We start from the raw sequence: 22,270 nt of genomic DNA on the forward strand, positions 1-22,270 counted from the left end.
TAATCAGTGGCATGTAGTATAGGAATATAAAACTAGCCAAGAACAGGTAAAAGAAAACAGGTCTGGTCTCCTAGGTATATATAGTTAATAGACTACAGTACAGAACTGCTCTACTGAATAAAACATATTACTGAGGCAGATCCTCAAAGATTGAAAACTATTCTATATTTATAAAACATGTACTCATTCGGCCATGAATAAAATCCATTCATTCAAAAAAAGAATTTAGCTGTTTTTTGGTCGACAGATTTAAATCCCTATGTACAATTTAACACATCTTTGCATTCCACTTTCTTTTTAGAAAAGTAGTTATTTGTTATGCATATTAATTTACTACTGTCTTGATAAAGATGTTTTTTACTTACAAATTCCTCACCCTATGTAATGTAATAACATAGTTGTTTTTTAAGTCACTTTTCTTAGTATTGTTTAATGTATTTTCCCATAACAATTTTTTTTTAGCTGCGTACTGACCATCAAACACTACAACATGAACTGTAACTGATCAGGACTCGGACCATATTTGAACCACTTCCTCCATTTATTAGTCAGTTGTTCAATTAAAGAAGTATACAGTATATACATTAGCTTTGTGCTACTTACCATCTCAATTCTGTCTCTGAAAGTTCCTCAGAGGTCTTTCAACATGTCAAATAACCAGAATGCAATTAGGCAGATTAAACATATTAACTTAAATGTTTATAGTAAGATTAGGACAATTCCATTTTAATATTATTGATCCAACCAAGTAAAAAACATATTTTTCTTCATGCCTACTATACATGTGCCCCATGGTTGAAAAGAGTATTAAAACATAAGAATACAAATAAGTATAAGGCAAATTCCCTTAAATCTTCCACACAGGAAGCGGAGTTGAGTGCACTGTGCTGAGTAATATGAGATGTAGCGAGGCGGGGTAACGTTTTGGCGTTAGGGGAAACCTCTCAGGCGTTGCTCCTTTCCTCAATTAAAAACGATTCCATGGGGGCTTTGCTCAGAGCCTTGATGTCATTCAGGAGACTGGTTGGGGTCAAAATGTGAGAAGACCCTGGAAACAAAGTCATAATAACTATAACGTCCCAATTTAAACATAAACCTTTTTACAATTCAGACACCTCCACTATGTGGTATCAAACAGCCCTAAAAAACAAACAAACAGTGGCCTCTAGCGCACAATTTAGTTGGTGTTTATACTTTATATGTGTATACCCACCTATACGGCTCTGGAAAAAAATTAATAGACCACTCCAAACTCTTCTTAAATCTTTATCTCTACATGTATGGCAGCCATTCCAGTGTTTGTTGAATTTCAACACAAAGAAAAAGTGTCAGTAGTTTATAGACTACAATAAAAATAACTAAAAAATCATTTAACTCAAAGACAAATCTATAAATAATAAAACAACAGAAAATGAGTGGAAAGTGGTGTCTTACATTTTTCTGGGGCTGTGTATTTAATTGAATGGTCACAACATAACAAGTCATTATTAGGATATATTCAATACTAAAAAAAACGTCCTTGCATAGTCAGTGAACACAATCTGTCCAGAGAAGTAGTTCATTTAATCTATGTAATCTTTTTTTTACTACTCACCTATGATGACCTCGCAGGATTTGACTGTCTGCGTGACCTCGTAGGCACAGCGCATCTCAGAGTAGCTCATCCCTCCCACAACAAAAACGATGAGGCGTGAGCCGGTCCGGCGTTCATCCTGAGAGCTGGCTTTGTGCTTCTGACGGGCGCTGCGGGGCAGAGAGGGAACAGTGAAATTGAAAACACAACAGAAATCAACCATACGGCAAGGAAGACATATTTATCTCCAGATTCCAGAAAAAGACTATCCCAGATAAGTCGTTTTAGTAAATTTGGTGGCAGGAACACTTCAAAATAAAAACCCCATATCACCAGCAGCAGCATAAAGTAGGAACACAAATCCTCCCTAGAGGGCACTAATTAATAATCTTACCATCACATTTGTGTGTAAAATCAAATTGGGACTTTTTGTGTCACTTTCGAGAAGCTGCTTGTATTACAAAATATAAACGGTATGCTATATAAACATATTCAAACAATGAAAAGGGTTTGCATGGCTTTTTATTAAAGTTAGTAAATTAGATCATTGCTTCAAAAAAGCCAGGAGTATCTCCACTAGCATTTATATTTATTTCCAAAAACAATTGACGCAGGTTAAGCATGATAATAAAACATCTACTGTACCTGACGGCCCCGGAGCCATTCCAGGCAGCAGGACTCTCAGACACATGCGGCCACTCTTTGGTTTCCAGTTTGTTCTCCATGGCATCCTGAGAGTCACAGGATTTTAATTAAGCAGTCATTTGTAAAAGTAAAGACCAAAACCAAACCTTTTGGGGCAAACAATAACATACATTTGAGGAATCTTCTCTTGCTTGTGCCTAAACAAGGTATCCTAGTTTCATTCATATGCAGTACCATCTAGAACCCCTAAGCAATATTAAGCCTCCATAGAAGGCTACGATGACTTTAGCTACTCAGTCGTCACCTTACTCTTGTTTAAGAGGGTTAGAACCAAATTGATTAAAGTTTAGCACCTCCTTTCTCTAACCAACAAGCGACCACATATTCTCAGGTTTCACAAATGGGCTTTGGTTTCAGGTGGTTGTGTTACCTTCTCTTCACATTTGGAAAACAATGCGTGTTTTTATAATAATGTAAAAACTCTTTCAACAGTTTCTGACCCCTCTGTGAACTACTGTATACAAATCATCTGCAGCATGTTTATTTTGTGCTGTGAAAGGAAACTGTTTAGAGTTTACAGGAAACCAGGTGCTCTTGTGGTGAAAACGCTCAGAAATGGCTTTCACGTAACAACAGGAAGGAAAATGCAGTAAACCTAAAAGAACAGATTGTGTTACAGGAAAAATAATTGTAGCGTTTTGGATTCTTTATCAAACTAATAAGGCTCCTAAATCTCAACTTTCTTTTGAGGGTTGAAGTTTCCTTTATCAGGCAATACTTAAGATACAAATGTGGAAATCAGTTCCGGTAAATTACAGAACAGGAATTTTGTAATAAGGTTTCTGAAAAATAACATTATATCATGAGAAAAGGGTACAGGGGAAGCTCTGCCTCTCAGTTCCCCTTCTAGTTCTCAGAATTTGACTCAATAGTAGAGATTATAATAAACAGATCACATGCGAGCATGACAAGTCTCTCTTCAGAGAACAATCTTAAGGAAGGCTGACAGTGACATCGAATCTCTGCTCAACACAAAACATTTTCCATTATGTGAAAGACGATTAGCAGAGAGGGATGTTGCTGAAAAAGGATCACCCCCCAGGGATCAGCACAGAAGTTGTACATAATAGACACTGGTAATGATGTCTTTTAGAAATTGATCGAACCGTAAAGAAAAAACACAATCATGTTTGTGTTGCAATTCCTATCAGATTACCTGATGCTGATAACTTTCTTGCATTCTCTTGCTTTTCATCATTTCTTTTCTTGAACATTCCTTTCAGGTGGGGCAAGGACTGGGATAGCTCTTAGACAACCTACATGTAGAAATGTGTAAGGCGTAACTTACGCTAACGCCAGAGTTATTTAGTTTTTTCTTCACTATAATTGCTTCCTAGTAGCAGCACCCACATTTCTTGGAGTTTTGCTTCGTAATTCACTATGGTATCATAATGGTATTGTAAGTTGACAATATGCTCTCACTGACCTCCATCACATCTTTTATGACAGGAGTCCATCTGGAAAGCTTGTAAGTGTCCTCCTGGGAACGATCGCGTCTGGTTGGTTTACGTGGGAAGAAACTAGGCTAGAAACACAAGAATAAGAAGAGGGTAAGCAGGATTCTGTTGCGACTGAATAGCAGAACTTAACAGATCGCCAAGACAAGAAGATGACTGAACTCAGACTGAACAACCAGCATTATGCATCATTGCTGAACATTTTAAAGAACTCATCTACAAACAACGGCCATCAAAAGTATCTATTTATTTTCCTCCTCTGTACATACCGATGTGATGATGGGGACTCCCAGTGATTTCCAGTTCAAGATGAACTCTTGTTGGTCCTCAATCTTTACATGCTGGATGAGTTTGTTTAAGTTCTCAGTTGTTGTTCCTGTTTACACACACACACACCAAGTATTACAAAAACTGATTATAGGTTATAGGGGCTGCATCCTTTTGGTCAAATAATCAGCAAAGAAGGTCTTGATACACAAGGAAAAATGTTTTAAGTTGTATATGTTTCATTATACCCTTTTCTTAATATTTTATTAAATCATTTAATGCATAGTCCATAAAAACGTAGGATTCAACTGAGCACGTATTTTGGGGATAACAGCTCAACAGTTTATATCCTGACTGATTCTCATTGCTCTTGTTTAATCTGAAAGCCTGCACTACGCATGCACTACCACTACACTACCACTCCATGGAGCTGTGAAAACGTGTCCTACCGTTGAGGCTGAAGATGTAGAGCAGCACAGCTCTGATCTTGTCGGGGGGGTTGTATGGGTGGAGCAGCACAGGCAGCAGGGTCCTCATGGCGTCTTTCACCTTCACCCCCTCCACATCTGACCCTACTGCAAGGTCCTACACCAAGACAAATCTTTTTATTGTTGATGTTCCAGTTCCAATACAACTAACACACATCCACACAGTCTCTCCTTAGGAAACGTTCAGAAAACGGGAGTCTATACGAAGTCAGTGTCTTGCTAAAGTACAGAGATTAAGGCTCAAGGTCCAATATTAACAGCCACTTAGATAGAGATAGGTCCATTTTGCAGTTGTAAGGTTATACAACACATTGGCAAATCTGTAGAAAAATTGTCATGTACTACAAAGCTAATTGGCTTATGGACTTCCTGTTTCTCGTTTAGTGTCCATGGCAGAGTCTCTTTGCACAGATGTGTTTTAAATGCATTTTAACAGAGCTGCAAGACTAACCTAAACCCTCAGTTGCCACATAATGACTCCGATAAAGGAGAATAAAGTTGATGGATGATTACGCCTTAAATAGCTTTAAAAACCTTTAACTTTGATATTTTATCCCACAGAACACTTAATAGCAAATCATTCAGCAGTGTTTGTATTCAACATAAAACCGGATTCTCTCAATGAATTATACCAGTGTCACAAAAAATGCAACTTCATTCAGAAGATGGCGGGGCAGACCGACCTGTTCAGCTTTGCAGAGTTTCTCCACGTTGTTTGAGTAATGTTTCATGCAGTCCTCGGCCAAATGCAGATGAACCTTTTTCTAAAGTTGAGAAAAATGCGAAGAATATTGTTACTGGAGATGATGAACTGCCTTTAAATGGGGGAAAAAAAGATAATTATAGAAGACAAAAATTATGTATTTTGTTCAGATTGGCCTACAAGAATATGTTAAGCTCACATGATAATTGATACTGCTACCACATACCTCTGTCATTTGTTTACGGAATGCTGGCATCTTCTTCATCATCTGGGACAAATTGGCAATTGTGATCTAAAAAAAAAAAAGGGTGTTTGCTCAAGATATGCATTTTAATTATGAACGACACAGCTCAATAAATCAGGAGAAATCCCAGCTCTGTACCTTTCCATCTGGCTTCTTCTTGCTAGCAGCTATTTCCTTTACCAGCTTGGGGATTTGTCTATTGGGAGAAAAAATGTTGGTTAGGGTGTGGTTAAAGACGAGAGGACGGAGACACCTTCATCCTTCTTGCACACTTACTCTCCTACTTCAGCGATGTGCTTGTGCCTCAGCTGAATCCAGAGCTGATCGTCCTCAGTCAGCTGGGCTTCCTTCTCCGGGCCATCTTCACCTTTGTATCTAGCAACAAAACATATACAGATATTATTCTTATACAGATATATATTCTTTTAGCTAAAATGTATTGCCTAAATGTTATCTAATACAACGTCTAGAGGTTGTATGCCTTCGCCAACCAGTCAAGTTGCTGTTTGGGAAAAAAACGTCATCAATTCATCATGTATTCTATAGGACATTTGGGTTAGATTTGAGTTATTAGCATATGTAGTCTTACATTTTAGCCAGAACTGAACTGGTGAGGTAGTGATGACCCTTGACAACCTAAATCAGTTCAATTTAAGCCAGGTGGATGTTTGAACTCATGAGATATTGCCCTCACAAGAATGGGACATGCAGACAAACCACCAAAAACAAAACCCTTCAGGCTTTTAACTTGCCTGCCATATGTGCGTGCCTATATATTGCACTAGGCATATTATTTGTGTGAGATTCATTACTTGTAGGTGTCGTTCTTGATATCAATGAGGTCGTAAGCCATGGCCTGGTAGGTCAGCTCATGCAGGATGGGGCTGACGGGGTCAAAACCTCTCTCCACTATCAGCAGCTGGGCCTGGGTCTTTCCCTTGTGAAGGAGGGAAATACACAGACAAAGTTTTAAAACAACAGTGCATATTTTTATTATCAAAACAGTGATTGCTGTTTCTCTGACTTTCTTTTTGACTGCTTTTTCCCTCTTCAAATGAATGTTGAAGAGCAACAATATTCCTATCTGCTTAAGGCAAGGGAGGGAGTTCTTTACAAGCTGTCAGTGAAAAGTAATACCTTATTTCCAGGTTCACATTCACTCCCTGGGCTAGGATTGTGTTTATTCCGTCACTGTCTTTTATCAGGAGGGGTATCACCTTTTTCTTGCCGCTGTCATCCAGCTCGTAATGTTTGGCCAGTTTGTCGTCCACCAGCTCTGCGAGGGTCTTGGCGTTCTCAATGTTGCTGTCTCTGGTAAAATGATGAATTGATTGATATGAGTTATCACAGACAAGTTAGTACACACCAATGTTGCTCTGATATGAATATAGTTATACAAGTTAATGTTAGGGAATATTTTGCTTAGGTGTTTAACCTTTGACCTAATTCATGATTTTCTCCTTCCTCTGTCTCTATTCCCATGGCATAGTTCTTTGGCCTTCAGGTTGCTGTTATCTCCCTTAAGGATGGGCAGCTTTGGCGCTTTGTTGTTGCCAGTCTATGACCGAGCACACGCTGACATGAGATAGTTTATTGTACAGGGATGTCTAGAAGTCCTTCTTATCTGGAACGTAGGTTCCCTGACGTACATTGTTTTCTCATGAACGACAGCTTTAGTTAGATTTAGGATCCATTATGTTTAGTCTGGCGACTGAAGAATGTTGATTGTCCATTCAGAACTAGTTATAACCTCGTACTGCAGTAGAGATCTTCAGAATTGGTTGGGCAACCGCTCTGTCACCTCGTGGTTGCAGCAAATCTCCGCCCGTTAACTTCATAATAACCCTTCAGTGTTTGCCATCAAAGTTCCAGCTCTCCCCGTGTCTCTCTGTGTTTCGTCTCCAATTGCTTCAGAAGTTTCCATCACAGTTGCAACTTATGGAGGGTATCCCATTTTTTTCCTTGTCTTGTTTTATATGGTCTGACATTTACATATATGTTTGGTTTTATAGGTGGAATAATAAAGTCTTAAAACACAAAGGATAGGGCAAATAAAGGTGACATTTGTCGTGTAATTTAGTAACGTAACGTATTCTATGGTCTCGATTCCAGCTTTTCTCGTAACAGGTCTCAATCGGCTCGGGGCTGAGGTGTGTTATCAAAGTTGAGAAACTGAATCTTCTGTGGCTTACTTCTTGTATCTGACTCCTGGGTACTCGTCCAACGTGGCACACAGTGAGACGAGCTGGTCTGCGATGGTCTCCAGTGTCTTCATTTTGTCCTGGCTGTTAGGACTGTAGATGCTTTTGAAAGCCTCGGGATTATCACATGTGAACACCTGCAAAGGATTTAACACACTAAAGTAAAAATTAAATATCGTTTAGACTGACTTTGGACCATTTCAACAGAACTTTAATTTGCTTTCTAAAAATATAAAACAACTGAGGACAAGTTAAGACCTCTTTGCCTTCGAAAAAAATCAGAAAACAACAAGTTATATTTCCTAAGCCATTGACGTTATAGTTTGTGCAATAATTACATCATATCTTAAAGCAGTCAACACCCCGTGTTCACACTAAACACTGCAATCTCAGCAGCAACATGACATTGAATTCCTAACTCAGTTTTTCCACAGTCAACAACAAAACGGTTTATAAAAAGAGGAAATAGAGTACTGCGAAAAAAAGAGGCTAAAAGGAATACACTCAGTAATGACTCACCTGGGCCTCCTGTGGCATGAAGGACATGTTTATCTCCTTACACACTCGTATGTACTTTGCACAGTGCATCTTCATTTTGTTGAACAGCTGATCTGGACAGCCTGTGGACAACATTTTAAGTATGAATGTTTTCTGTTTAAAAAAAGAAAATCTGAACTTGTATATTGTAAAAGTGGTGATTCAGTTTACTTACAGTCGGTGAAATAAACGTATGCTGCTTTATATTTAGGTTTGGTCTTGAAGTCAGCAATGAAGGCATCCACACACTATGAATAGAAATACAATTTTAAGATTTAAAAACAAAGTTCTGCAGAAAAAAGTCCAAAATGAAAACTTGATTTTAATTGCATTATGATCATTGCAGGGTTATGATGGCAAACCTTAGCGGTCGGTGACATGAAGTAGATGGCCTTCATTTCTAGAACAGGCTCTCTGTTTTTGAAAAGGTCCTCCACAACTAAAGAAACAACACGTTTATTTCAACAGAGTAGATATCCAGATACATCCAGATAGACACTGCAGTTAGGTTGGTCTATGACCAGTTATATAGAAAAAGTATTCCCACTTGTTATTTTCTCTGACATCAGATCGGACATTTTGCAGCATGATGAGAGCAGCTTGGTGGTGAAGGGGTCCAGAATCAATATCTTAGAGGAACAAAGATACATAGAGCTCAGTGGAGATATTAATCACAATTTTATATGTTCCTTGACATTATTATTAAAAAAATACTCCACACTTTTAACACAAATATGTCAAAATACATCCACTGAAAAACCTCAGCAGGTTTCAAAGGATAAGTTCACATGATTTTCAGTCTGTCTTAAAACAAAACTTGTTCACCAAGTCACAGTAATTAAGTAGAGTAAATAACAATCTTAATATTGTATTGAGTACATGGAGGCTTGTCCTACCTTCCATACTTCAGAATTCCTGCAGTCTGCTATAATTGTGTCTTTTAGTTCTGTAAAAACATGAAAAACAACATAAAAAATATGACTGAATGTAAAGACTGAAAAGAACATTCTTATTACACTCTCCGACACAACAGTGTAACAAATAAATGCCTTTGAAGTGTGTATCTGTTCATTTAATTACTATTGAAAAAAAGGGATCAGAATCAGAAATCCTTTATTCGTCCCACAGTGGGGAAATGTACAATGCAGTCAATTAAACTATACTGCAAAACAATACCTTGATGAAGTATATAATGTTCAATATGCTCTGATAAAACTGTGGAGAAATGATAGCACAAACACATCTTTTGGGATTGTGTTTGCAAAATAATCCAAACACCCCCTTAGATTCATTGTTGCTAATGTTAGGGATCGGTACCTGAAAATATAAATGGGAAATATCAGAGGTACTGCAGATTCTGTTTGCAAAGAAAGTGCTAGCTAGAACTGAATGATGGTCAAACACCAACCACAACTCAGTAGCTTCAGAGACTGATGCTGGTTTACATTATGAAACAAATGCCTGCAAGTCTGCAACTGGAAATTGAAACTTTTAAAAGGAGGTAGACTTTACTGTAGATAGGTGTTTTTAAATGTAATCAATTAAAAAAAAAATAAGGAAAACTTAATGAATATAAACCTTAGTTGCTAGTGCTTGACTGTAGAAATAGAGAACATATCATGCATTCTTTATCTGTGACTATTTTCTAACTTAAAAATAATATTTATTAAAAAAGCAAATCATATCTGCCATGGTGCCAGGCGGCCTCAATTTGTACATATTTATTTCTTCAGGTCAGGAAATGACCTGTTCTGTTGAAAATAAAAATAAAGATGTGTAGATAAGCCCTTCTTTATATTTGACTTAATACGGTTTAGCTGAATGTAACTGCGCAGCCTAAATGAATGTTACGTTATGATTTCCCTTGTTTTAATTTCGTCACAATGGCAACGCTGCAGGAAACAACAACTTTTTGTTTCAGGAAAACAAAATGTACTTTTTCCACACAAGAAATGTTTGACAAGTTCAAGTTTAAGTTGTCTAAGTTAACGTTAGCTAAACTTATATTAGCTACTTCTGTTGAAGTTAGTACGCCTATTGAGTTGAGGTGGGGCTCAGGCCACAGAAAGTGACCTCACTCCGACGGTTCTCCCAAGGAGGATAATAGAGTCGATGACAAACACAAGATCCAAGTGTTAACCAAAGTTAAGTCTGCTGTTATTACACATGCAAGTTGTACGTTAAACTTCCGTAGCGATAAATAGCAGCCTTAAATTGCAAAGTCACACAGGAAGAAAGAGTGAGTAAAAACAGAACATACTCAATAGCCTTTAGAGTTATGAAAATGTTAACACTATGCACATAGAATAAAAAAAACACCTTCCAGTTGGGGTGCACTTACTTTTCCAAACTATTCTTTTCAGCCCGTAGTCTGAGCCCGATGCCATCTTGTTTCTGTATTATTCCTCTGCGCCTTTTCCTGTCCCGTGTACTCTGACGTCATCTGCGTCGTTAAGTGTGCGACGGGGAGCTGCTGTAATTTGACAGGAGCTGTCGTGAAAGAAGCGTGGACAGAAGAGGGGATTTTAAAGCCCTTAAAGTAGAGGAACATATCCGTATATAGATTCGTGAGGTGGACCATAGCGATGCAGTGCGACTGGCCTCTGTTGGGTCCGCTGCAGTGGATGCGTTACGTCAACAAACAGGTGAAAGTGAAGGCAGGAAAAGATGAAGAGCGCCGCGGCTGGCTGCTCACCGTGGACCCGGTGTCCGCCAGTCTGGTCCTGGTGGACTTCAAGGAGGAGGGGGGTGCTTCAGTGCAGGTCGTGATGGGCCATGCTGTGGAGGAGGTGGAGGTGCTGCAGGAGGCTAATGAGGAGACCACACAGCGCCTCCAGAGCTCCTTCCTTCCCGCGAAGACCCGCAGGCTGGACCCGGAGGAGTTGAGGAGGAGAAGGATGGCGTCCGGAGCTGGCTGGAGAAGAACCGGATACCGGTGGAGGAGGAGGGGGATGAACTGAGGGTGGCCGGGGTCCTGACCATCACGCCCCCGTACGGACCTGAAGATTGCTGCAGCTCTAACCAGATCATCCTGGACCGCATCCAGAAACTGATCCAGAGTGTGTTCCAGGTACAGCCAGATCACACAGACGCTGATCCAGACTGTCCATCAACTATGGAAGTATGAAGAAACCCCTGAACAACAAACAGGCACAAACCAGAACATGAAACTTAATTTGACACCTGTCCGAAATATTACATTTTTTACTTACAGTCTATGATTAAAACTACCAATCCGATTCCTACTGTGTCTCTACCAATCAGAGGGAAGCAGCAGATGTGACTGACAGTGTGTCTGATGAGATATTTGTTCACGTTAAGTTGTTTTATTAGTTGTGATTATGTTTTTTTTTGTTAAGGTTAAGTTATTTTCTCTTTTTTTCAGTTTAAGTTTTGTGTTGTCATTTTGGTTTGTGTTGACAAAATAAAAGTCTTTCTTTTGTATGCTACAGGAGACTGTTTGAAATGCTTTTATACCAAATCAATATTTATTGTGGAGATATGTTTACCATACTTTGATTAGACCTTTCATATCAATCTATGAAAATGATCAATCTATATGTCAGATATCCTGTCCATGATAAAATAGATAAAAAAAACATCTGCTCAGTTTCCAAATCACACAGGTTTTCAGGTTGTTTAAAATTAAAATGAGAAAAAATCCATATTAAAATATTTGATAAATTAACTAATTGCTTGAGCTCTATTTGACAGTTTGTAATACTGTATACATGTGTCGTTAAGTCTGGAAGAGCAGTGGATATTTGTGTATAATAACTGAACATACAATTTCTTTATTTGACAGCAGCGATACAGGTGGAGTTGTAGCAATGCAGATACATGTTCTGTGTCCATTGATTGTTTATTTTAATCTTTTTATTCATATGAGAGTTTAATCAGACACCTGCCTTTTTAAAAGTATTGGTATGGAGGAGTATTAGGGCCAGGCATAAGAGGGTAAAAACTACTAGAGATGTTTTTTGGGTTTTTTTGTATTCTAAAAATAAAGTTTTAATGTCTGTATTCTTGAAATGTTGACTTTATTACTTTTATTTGGTTGTTTGGTTCTGCAAAAACACAATTCTTTGTAGAAAAGTTCCCCACAGTTTCAAGGTCCCCTGGATGTTGTTGTGACTGGACCCCAAAAATCTCCCACATTTTCTTTCCTCTGTGTCGAACTAAAACTCTTCTGTACGACTCACTACCTTATCATGTTATTTGTCTGTATTAAAAATATTTCTTCTATTTTTTACATTCCTGGCAGAAATAGGTTCTCTAGAATGAAAACTAATCAACAATATAGAAAGTGTTTTATATCTCAATGGAAATGCTTTGAGGCCTTAAGGAAGGGGGAGTCCAATTCCTTTTTCAGACTCGTATCATGCAACACTTTGTGGTATCTTTACTACATCTTTGAATATATAGTATCATGCCTATAGCTACAAATGTCTTTCCTTCTCATGCTACCCAACGTGTCGGCCTCAAGGTGCTGCTTCACTGTGACTGGACCATTGCATTCAGTGGGAGGGACCAAATGCAGCTATTTCAACCAGTACAGACACCAGGTATGTTTTAAAAAAAGGTGAAACCTTGAAGAGTGAAACATTTTAATCTACCAGAAGGTGTGAGGAGAGACGTTTTTTAACATCATACTTCAAGGAAAGACTATGAAGTGGCCAGCGATTTTTGTCTTGCTGGGCATATGCTCACAGGTAAAGTAGTGGAATGAAATGTGTTATAATATTTATCTTATTTCAAATTCAGGCTAAGAAATGCTGTTTTTAAAAAGGAGTGATACAATGTTACAGTCAAGAAGTAGAAATTGTTCATATAATTTCATATAAAACCAACTGTTTTTATTATTTTTTTCTTATCTACATTTGCAGGCTGCAGCACAAGGTACTGTCTTTTATCTTATTCCATAGATACACTATCGATGGTAATATCATTTTCATAAGAGAATGAAAGGGCACAAAAGATTGATCGTATCATATAATTATCTGTTAATGAATCTAAGTCTTAGGGTGTAAACAAGCACTATAAAGATGTACACTTTCCTCTCTCTCATCAGCTATCCAAGTGTCTGTGTTCTCTACAACATCAAAGAGTGCAATTCTCAGATGGACCAGGGTCTCCGGAGCCAGCTCATACAAGGTCACCGCCGCCCCCCAAAACTCACCAGGCAACCCCGTTGGTTATGCCATGTTTGGTGCAAACACAGTAATGGGCTCCATCCACTCTCTGTCCCCAAACATCTTTTATACATTCACAGTTGAAGCTTTGGATAATCAAAGGACACTAAACTCAGGAACCATTGATTCGTCCTCAGGTGAGGTAACCTTGTAAGGTTAAATTAGTTACTATTATTGCTTTATTGTTGTTTGATTTTCATTTAAAAAAAAACGTTCTGTTGTTGCATGGGTTTTAAATGTTGTACAGTACAGTTGTATTCTGCCATATTCAGGCAAACAAATTATCCAACCATATAAATATGCATGTATATATCCTGTATTTACATTACACTCAGAAAAAATAAAAATAATGCTGAATAACTAATATAACATTTACATTTAAACACTTTAACGGTACTTAATGGTTTAATGGTAGTGCAGAAGAGTCACTGTTAGTGCCACTTGATTAAAATAAAAATGTCTTAAGGGAATCTTTTTTGTACGTATTACATTCAATGTGCAAATGTATATACTGATGCAGACACAAAATAATAGTTTTCCCTGAAACCTGTGGTTAAAAAGTTAGATCCCATTGCCAACTATTGCTGAGAAGGTAGAGTATCTCATCAAATCGTCCTTCTTGTGACTATTTTAGCTCCTGAGGTGATGGATCCCATCCAGACAGTGAAGCCGAAGGACAGCAAAACTCTGATGGCAAGTTTCAGCTCGACGACCGGGGCGACATCATACATCATACGAGTGCAGAATACCAACGGCTTCTTCAGAGAAGACACTGTGTCCTCCTCCCCTGCTGAGATTGTTTCCCTCACACCGTACACCGAGTACACGCTCAGCGTCATGTCTGTGAACAGTGGAGGCCAGAGCCAGCCATCTTCCACTGTGACTGCAAAGACAGGTACTGTTGTAGTGTTTGCGTGCATAATTCAAGATTGAAAAAACAAAACATCATAAATATATTCAGTGGGAAAACAAATGACATCCCAGGTCTAGGTTAGAAATGAGTCACATATTCAGTAAAAAACAACATGCGCTGTTCTTCTCAGTCTCCACACCCTGCAGAAGTCACTTGATCTCCCTCATTGTCTCTTAGCAGGCTATACAGTCCTGTCAAGGAACGTATAGACACATCATCTTTTGCAAAATAATCCATGGTTTTCTTAAAAACCTTAAATGCTTTAGGGTCCCTTAGAATAGACAGTAAGTGTACCTGACCCTTCTATATTGAACACAATGGGGAGGACCTGATCCTGAGAACATTGCCATCACCTCTCTACACCATCCCCATGGGACAATCTGATCCACATGAGTCAAAAAGAACATGCTACAGGCAGTTTCACAGTTTTATTGTACTCTGTTTGCCATTATTCATCTCTGGTTTCATTTTACTTCCTTGAATGTAGGTTTCGTTATAAGTAAGATTGACAACAACTACAATATAAGGGGATTCATTCATACATCCATACATGTCCAAAATAATAACAACATATGTTCAATCAAATGTTTGAAAGTAAAATCATTGAGAAATTACCGAAAACTTTAAAAAAAATCTAAATTAAGTTAAAACATGTGAGATTGATTGCTTACTTATTCAGAGACATGTGATTTTCATTTAGTAAGTGCCTAAAATGCTGTTAAGGGGCTCATACTTTGCTGTAGCCCACATTCTGACATCACTGCTGGGATCTGTGACTACTGACAGTTAATACATAAGTTGTCACATTTAAGGCACAAAAAAGTAAAGTCTTGAGGCTTGACTTGAAACTTACCTGAAACATGTCTCTAAAGACCTTAATTCCCTTAAGGCTTCAAAAACATACATTTTAAATGACTAAGTAAGCTAAAATCAAATTATAAAGAAACTCCTTTAAGTCTCAAACACAGTTGCCCAAATCGCTTCATAATGTTAAACTTTCTCCCCCTCCACAGTGTTGCCCCCTCCTCAGCTCTCTGCCTCCTCTCCTCGCAACGACAGCATCACTGTGTCCTGGGCCCCTGTTGCTCACGCTGTCCAGTACAGCCTGTCGCTATACAAGTTTGGCTGGAACACCACCAACATCAGGCACAATACTTCAAACACCAATTTGACCATCTCTGGTCTGGATGCTGGCTCACTATATGTCATCAAGGGATTCGCCTGGGACCCCGAGGGCCGACAGGGAGATCACAATCTGTACATCAACCAGACAACAAGTAAGGGGGCATCAAGACTCTTTAATGTGTGTTTTTATACAGGAAAGACTCATGCTTGCTCCTATAACTATATAGACTCCATGTTCCTTTTTATTATGTAATGGCTCTAATTGCTTTTCAGGGACATTTAACCTCTTCATATTCCTAAACCTAGTAATAACAAATATTTAGGGATTTACATGTATAACATAACCTTAGGACACCAAATGTTAAGTAAAAACATATATCTTCAAATTCATTAATCTACCCCATTTATCATGGGAAGTAGCCTATTAGCTACAAAAAACATGACTGACATTTTTGGAAATAGTATTTAAACCCTGTGTTTTATAAAGGAAAATACTCCATTACAAGAAGAAGTTCTACATTTAAATTTGAGCTTTGGCGACTTCTAGTAGTAGTATCTGAAAAGACACATAGGTAGCGCTGGTCTTCCCCTGGAAGTCTTTATTCGTCCACAAAAACTTATGCCATCACAAAATACAAAAAACTGTAGTCACAGAACTAGTTAAAAAGCTATGATCAAATAATTCAATATGTGTTGTTTTACATTTAAACAGTAATGTGATGCTGCTATAGTGGGTCTGTGTTGGGTAGAACTATATAAAAGGGGTTTAACCTTTTGGCTGTACAATCTTAATCTAAAACTGCAGCCATCTGATGAATACAGTATTATTAGTAATACCATTTTTTGTTTTTTACTTGAGTAACTATTACTCTACTAAAACTACTCCACTACTCTTCGTATTAATGTATCTGCTTATGTTATCGATTAGTCTTATGAGTGCATGTCTGTTTTTATGTGTAATAATATTGAATGCATCTTTGGGCATGTCTTTATGTTTTCTTGTTTTCACAGGACCTCCTACACCATCTATTGCCAATGTCTCCATGGGGATAAATAATGGTTCGGCCGGTATCTCAGTGTCCTGGGAATGGGTTGAGGGGGTATATGGATCCATCTGGTACCATGTGATGAGCGACCAGAACCTCACCTGTAACTCCACATCCAGCTCCTGCACCCTGTTTCCAGTGGGCTGCGGAGAGGTACACACTATCCGGGTCAGTGCCTCCAACGAGGCCGGGCCCAGCCTACCATCCGGCCCTTTGGTGTTTATCACCTGTGAGTATTAGAGACTACTTTAAGATCCAATTCACACTTTCATTGACTTCTATTCTTTATGTTTTGTTTAAATTATTTTTTACTGAAAAATGACTTTTTCCAAGATAGAGGTGGGCTAAGGTAAAGTTGTTTGTTTGTAATAGGACACCATAGATATTCAATGAGCAGGCCATAGTAAAGGGTATTGGATTAAATCACAAGTTACTGTGTTTTGTGTCAGTATGATAATGGTTGCAGCTTGACATCCTCACATGTCTTATTTTGTCAAAATCAAAGTTATTTAGTTGATTACATCTTATTATCATTAGTTTAATGAAAAAAACATGATTGTGTTGAGTAGAATTATAGCAATAACACCTTAGTGGTAGATATCGATAGCATTAGGTTGCTCTGAAAACCTCTTTCAGTGTACGAGTGTGACTAAACTCCCTGCTGCCCTGTCCTGTCAGTCCCCTGTACCCCAGAGTCTCTGGCTGTTGTGGAGTCGACAGAAGGAAACTGCACGCTGACCTGGGACACGGTGAATCAGGTCGACAGCTATACAGCCTTCATCAAGAGAGGAGACGGCGCAGAGGAGAGCTGCAAGACCACCAGCAACAGCTGCACCTACAATTGCACATGTGGCCACACATACCTGATGTCTGTGTTAGCGTTCAACCAGGCTGGCAGCAGTCCTGAAGGACAGGTTATCAACTCTACCACCTGTAAGTAGTCACTGAGGGTACATGTCTTAAGATCTTAATTTATGGTTTTCTGTGTATCACACCCCTTGTGTGTCTTTCAGTGCCCTGTTGTCCAGAGGGTGTATCCGTCTCCGCCGTGAGCACTGACACTTTTGAGATCATGTGGACGCCTTCACGGGGGGCAGAAGTGTACCAGACTCGGGCTGCAGACAGTTCAGAGGTCATCCTTTGTAATGATACAGCTCCAGTGTGCGCCCTCTCTGACCTCAGCTGCGACAGTTCCTACAGCGTGGTGGTGACACCCTGCAACGACATCAGCGGATGCAACCGGGCATGCAAGGCTCACACACAAATCACAGGTAGAAAACTTGTGTTCACCTGTATGGCACAAATATCCAGTTACATTTTTGAGTTCTTAGGTTTTTAAGTTAATTTCATTTTATAATTTCCAATTACAGCAGTAACATATCAGAATTAAAACGTTTTGAATGACTTGTTTATCTAATATTATTCACTAGACTGGTTGTTAGAGAGCTATATTACAGTATCTTTAAATTAAGGCCCTCAGCCAATTCATTATTTTTACCTCTATTCCTCATATATGTGAAGTAGTCTCAAAGGTTATACTTTTAATTCCTGTTCTCCTTCCACCCGATCAGCTCCATGCATGCCAATGAATCTGATGTTGACTCAGAAGAACTCAACCTGCTTCAGTGTCAGCTGGACTGCAAACAACAGGCAAGCTAATTACACCGTGACAGCATCGGGAGATGACGGCACACACACCTGCAACACGGAAGGAAACAGCTGCGACATCACTGAACTTCCTTGCGGCTCTAACTTCGAGGTCAGCGTCATAGCAGCCAGTCCAGCAGGCTGGGGTTTACCCAGCTACTCTGAATTTTTGGAAACAGGTGAGAGGTCTAAAGTTAGGATTTAACCATTTTTTAATAAAGCACAAACTGGGTAAAAAAAACTCCCCAATATAATAGCACGCTAGTGACGTGTAGCTCTACCACCAGCGTCCAGAACAGCTTCAGGGTTCCTCAGCATAGAATACTGACAAGGATATATTTCATAAAAATACAGATAGTAGTTTCATGTTGCACTTCTAATAACAACATTTAACATCCTCCTCTACAGGACCGTGCTGCCCGCTAAATCTGACAGTGGATCAGGAGACGCAGGCAATGAGCAATGTGTCATGGTCAACCGCCAAAGGGGCACATACATTCATCACTTCTCTAACATCAGCGCGTGGTCATGCCCGCTGCCACACCATGGACTCCCACTGCCTCATGGGATGCATCACCTGTGGGACCAACTACACCGTCACCATGGAGGCGATCAGCCAAAGTGGCCGCCTTTCAAACTGTTCCTATGAGGGCTTCTCGTCAAGTAAGTGCATGGACCTCCAGTGATCAGGTCGCAAGCCTGTGGGGGGCAGTGCTATGATCTGGGGTTGCTGCAGTTGGTCTGGTCTAGGTTCAGCAACGTTATGTGCCCAAAGAATGAGGTCAGCTGACTACCTGAATATACTGTAGGACCAGGTTATTCCATCAATGGATTTTTTCTTTCCTGATGGCACGGGCATGTTCCAAGATGACAATGCCAGGATCCATCGGGCTCAAATTGTGAAAGAGTGGTTCAGGGTGCATGAGACATCATTGTCACACATGGATTGGCCACCACAGAGTCCAGACCTGAACCCGAATGAGAATCTTTGGGATGTGCTGGAGAAGACTTTGCGCAGTGGTCCGAATCTTCCGTCATCAATACAAGATCTTGGCGAAAAATGTATGCAAGACAGAAATAAATGTTGTGACATTGCAGAAGCTTGTGGAAACGATGCCTCAGCGAAGGCATGCCATAATCAAAGCTAAAGGCGGTTCAACGAATATTAGAGTGTGACCTTTTTTTTGGCCAGGCAGTGTATGTATATATATATATATATATATATATATATATATATTGTGTGTTCTCAAATTTTTCTAAACAAAAGATCAGAAGACAAGCCTCCAAAACAAAAATATTGCAAAATTTGGGCCTACTTTTATTTATCTAACCACTTAGAAGTATCTTCCTGGCGTTGAACAGATCAGTTAAATATGTTGCAAAATGAAAGTCAATTTTTGCAAGCTGTCTTAGAATGGGCTGGTTATCTTTCAAGGCATTACAGCTACTGCAGAAACATCACTTCATCTCTCCCTCTCTTCCTCAGGTGCCTGCTGTCCGTCAGGCGTCAGGCTCTACGGGATGGCCGACAGCTCTCTGCGGGTGTACTGGCGCGGCTCTGGTAGCAGCCACAGCTACATCACAGAGGTGGTGGGCAACAGGAACAACTACACCTGCACCTCCTCCCCCGGGGAGAGCAGCTGTGACGTTCCAAACATCCAGTGTGGGGATGTCTACACTGTAGTGGTGGCTCCACTCACACCAGAGGGCAGCAAAGTACTCTTCTGCACCCAGAGAATCTACTCAGGTATGACAGTGACATCTCTCACAGTTGTGTATCATGATACATAATATAAGAATTTAGTTTAGAAGCTAATGTGTCCTTCCTTCCTTTGTTTGTTATTATAACAGTTAACCCTCTGATTAGGCTCTCCTAAGTGTTAGCAAAAGAGTTTTAGCACTAGTGATTTTGTGTTTCTGTAAACTAATTGAACAAGCTTTATTCGGGAGCATAACACTAGCAATGACAATTCAAGCACTAAGGACAAAAAAAGTGGCATAGCTGAATTATAGTTTAAAATGATTGACAGCGTTTCTATTGAATATTAATCTTGAACTCCCTGCCCTCTCAGTCTCTTGCGCAGGAAGCAACATTGGTACAGGTGAGTGTGATAATAAACATAACTATATTATTAAGGCTATTTCAAGTTAAAGCTACTGAAACCACCCAAACAATTACGGGAACTTTCAGGTAAAAAGTTTAGCAAAACATTTTAAATGTATCATTTTTCTAATGTCCCTTCTACCTGTTTTTCTGCAGTGATATACAGAGGGAAGAGAAGCGTGGACTAGATATGGTAAGTAAAAATGACATTCATTAGAGAGAAATATATTAGGTCTACCTGTAGTGGAAGCTGTACATAGCAGCAACTGCTACTGTATAGTGGCTGACTGAAGAAAGCAAGCATTAAGTTATGTAAAGCCAGTGAGCTTGCCTCTTTGAGACCAGGTTTTATTCATCTTTTATTATTCACAATATATGTGATATAATATTATTATATACAATATAAAACATTATTTTTCATCAACAACTGAAAACTCTGACTTGACACTTTGCTGTTCTCCTCTCCAAAGATGCAACAAACACCTCGGTCTTCCTTCTCCTCTTCTTCCGCACCACTGCAACAAAGCCAACTCATGGATAAATAGAAGAATGACTTGACATGCCTGTGTGCTGGCTATTGGTGATAATGAAATTATTTTAAAGATAAATAGTTATGTGTTTCAAGTCAGCATCTAAATGCTGTTCATGTACCACAGACAAACTAAATCCTCCCTTTGCCATCAACTATCTTGACCAAGCACTTACATTTTTAGACAAAGAGGCAGAGCGCATTTCTGTGCTGCTAAAATATGTGTCTTGAGGCAAAATCCAAATGTGGTTTTTTAAACAAACGTATTATTGACCAAAAGAGCAACAGTGCCCCAACAAACCTTTAACACAATTTTGCCCCTTCTTTTTCTGAATAATTAATTGGATAGTTGGCCAAAAAAAGAATAATATTGTAGGTTCGGCCCCAAGTAGGAAGCCTCCTGAGGGTGAGTGGCGAACGGTGATCTGTGTCAGCTCATCATGTGTTCTCAGGAAGAATTTAACTGTTTGTGATATGTGTCTCTGTGGTTGTGAAAACCTGAGGCATATTTCAGTTAATAAATCATTTCCAGCATCGTTTTTGTGTTGTGTGCTTTATTTTGCTCATAGATGTGTATTTCAAATCTTGTTTTAATGCTGTTTTGTGCCAAAGTGTGGTGGGCAGTAACTATTACAGTATGTACCTACTTTAATACTTTTTGATTCTACTTCAATCAAAAGGCCAATACTTTTTACTTCCCTTGGTTTGTTTGATAACTTTAATAAATTTGAAGATTATAAAAAAAAGGTAATACAAATTTTAAATAATATCAGCTTAACTTGCAACATTAATGTTGAATACATTTATGATTAAATTATTTTAATCTAATATATATTATACTGAACAGGCCTTTTTATAATGTGGACTTCTACTTACAGTGGTATGCAAAAGTTTGGGCACCCCTTAGGAAAACCACTGCATCAGTTTGTCACTTGCTGAGCTTTTGAAGCAGCAACTTCATTTTAACATATGTTATACCTTATGGTAACAGAAACATCTCAGTAGTGAAATAACTTTTATTGGTCAAACAGAAACATGTTTATGTGCATTCAAACAAAAATAGGCATGTGCATAAATTTGGGCACCCCTAAGAAATAATTCCATTAATATTTAGTATTGCCTCCTTTTGCTGCAATAACGGCCTGTAGACGCCTCCTGTAGCCACAGACAAGTCCCTTAAGCCTGGCAGGTGGTATTTTGGCCCATTCTTCCACACAAAACGTCTCCAGTTCAGTCAGGTTTCTTGGCCTCCGTGCATGGACAGCCTTCTTCAAATAAATCCATACATTTTCAATGATGTTAAGGTCTGGGGACTGGGATGGCCATTCCAGAACATTGTAGCTGTGCTTCTGCATGAATTCCTTGGTGGATTTTGATGGGTGCTTAGGATCATTGTCCTGCTGAAAAATCCAACCCCGGCGTAGCTTCAACTTTGTGACTGACTCTAGAACATTCTTGTCAAGAATCTCCTGGTACTGTAAGGAATTCATGTGGCCCTCAACTTTAACAAGTTTTCCAGTACCTGTGCTAGCCACACAG

General features: G+C 39.1%; 3 protein-coding genes across 3 annotated transcripts; 2 read left to right on the plus strand and 1 right to left on the minus strand.

Moving 5' to 3' along the window:
* Positions 1–518: 518 nt before the first annotated feature.
* Positions 519–10,720, minus strand: stxbp3 (syntaxin binding protein 3). Its single transcript, XM_063891145.1, has 19 exons — positions 10,517–10,720; positions 9,072–9,121; positions 8,723–8,804; positions 8,538–8,614; positions 8,351–8,423; positions 8,158–8,258; positions 7,630–7,775; positions 6,655–6,748; positions 6,250–6,374; positions 5,714–5,812; positions 5,576–5,633; positions 5,420–5,485; positions 5,174–5,254; positions 4,452–4,587; positions 4,005–4,111; positions 3,705–3,803; positions 2,219–2,304; positions 1,595–1,743; positions 519–1,048 (listed from the first exon to the last, which is right to left on the minus strand). Exons 1-19 carry the CDS (start codon positions 10,560–10,562, stop codon positions 945–947), a joined length of 1,779 nt encoding a protein of 592 aa, XP_063747215.1. The 5' UTR covers positions 10,563–10,720; the 3' UTR covers positions 519–944.
* gemin6 (gem (nuclear organelle) associated protein 6) lies at positions 10,609–12,207 on the plus strand. The gene is given in 2 exon segments (XM_063891146.1): positions 10,609–11,055; positions 11,058–12,207. Coding segments are annotated over 2 exon segments (540 nt in total). The 5' UTR covers positions 10,609–10,760; the 3' UTR covers positions 11,303–12,207.
* Positions 12,208–12,842: 635 nt separating this feature from the next.
* Positions 12,843–20,390, plus strand: LOC134870020 (fibronectin type III domain-containing protein 7-like). Its single transcript, XM_063892017.1, has 13 exons — positions 12,843–12,887; positions 13,062–13,074; positions 13,247–13,504; positions 14,002–14,262; positions 15,294–15,557; positions 16,417–16,680; positions 17,130–17,384; positions 17,465–17,722; positions 18,023–18,277; positions 18,507–18,761; positions 19,585–19,845; positions 20,171–20,200; positions 20,359–20,390. Exons 1-13 carry the CDS (start codon positions 12,843–12,845, stop codon positions 20,388–20,390), a joined length of 2,451 nt encoding a protein of 816 aa, XP_063748087.1.
* Positions 20,391–22,270: the final 1,880 nt, after the last annotated feature.

The sequence above is a fragment of the Eleginops maclovinus genome, chromosome 9 (assembly GCF_036324505.1).
Source record: "Eleginops maclovinus isolate JMC-PN-2008 ecotype Puerto Natales chromosome 9, JC_Emac_rtc_rv5, whole genome shotgun sequence".
NCBI lineage: Eukaryota > Metazoa > Chordata > Actinopteri > Perciformes > Eleginopidae > Eleginops > Eleginops maclovinus.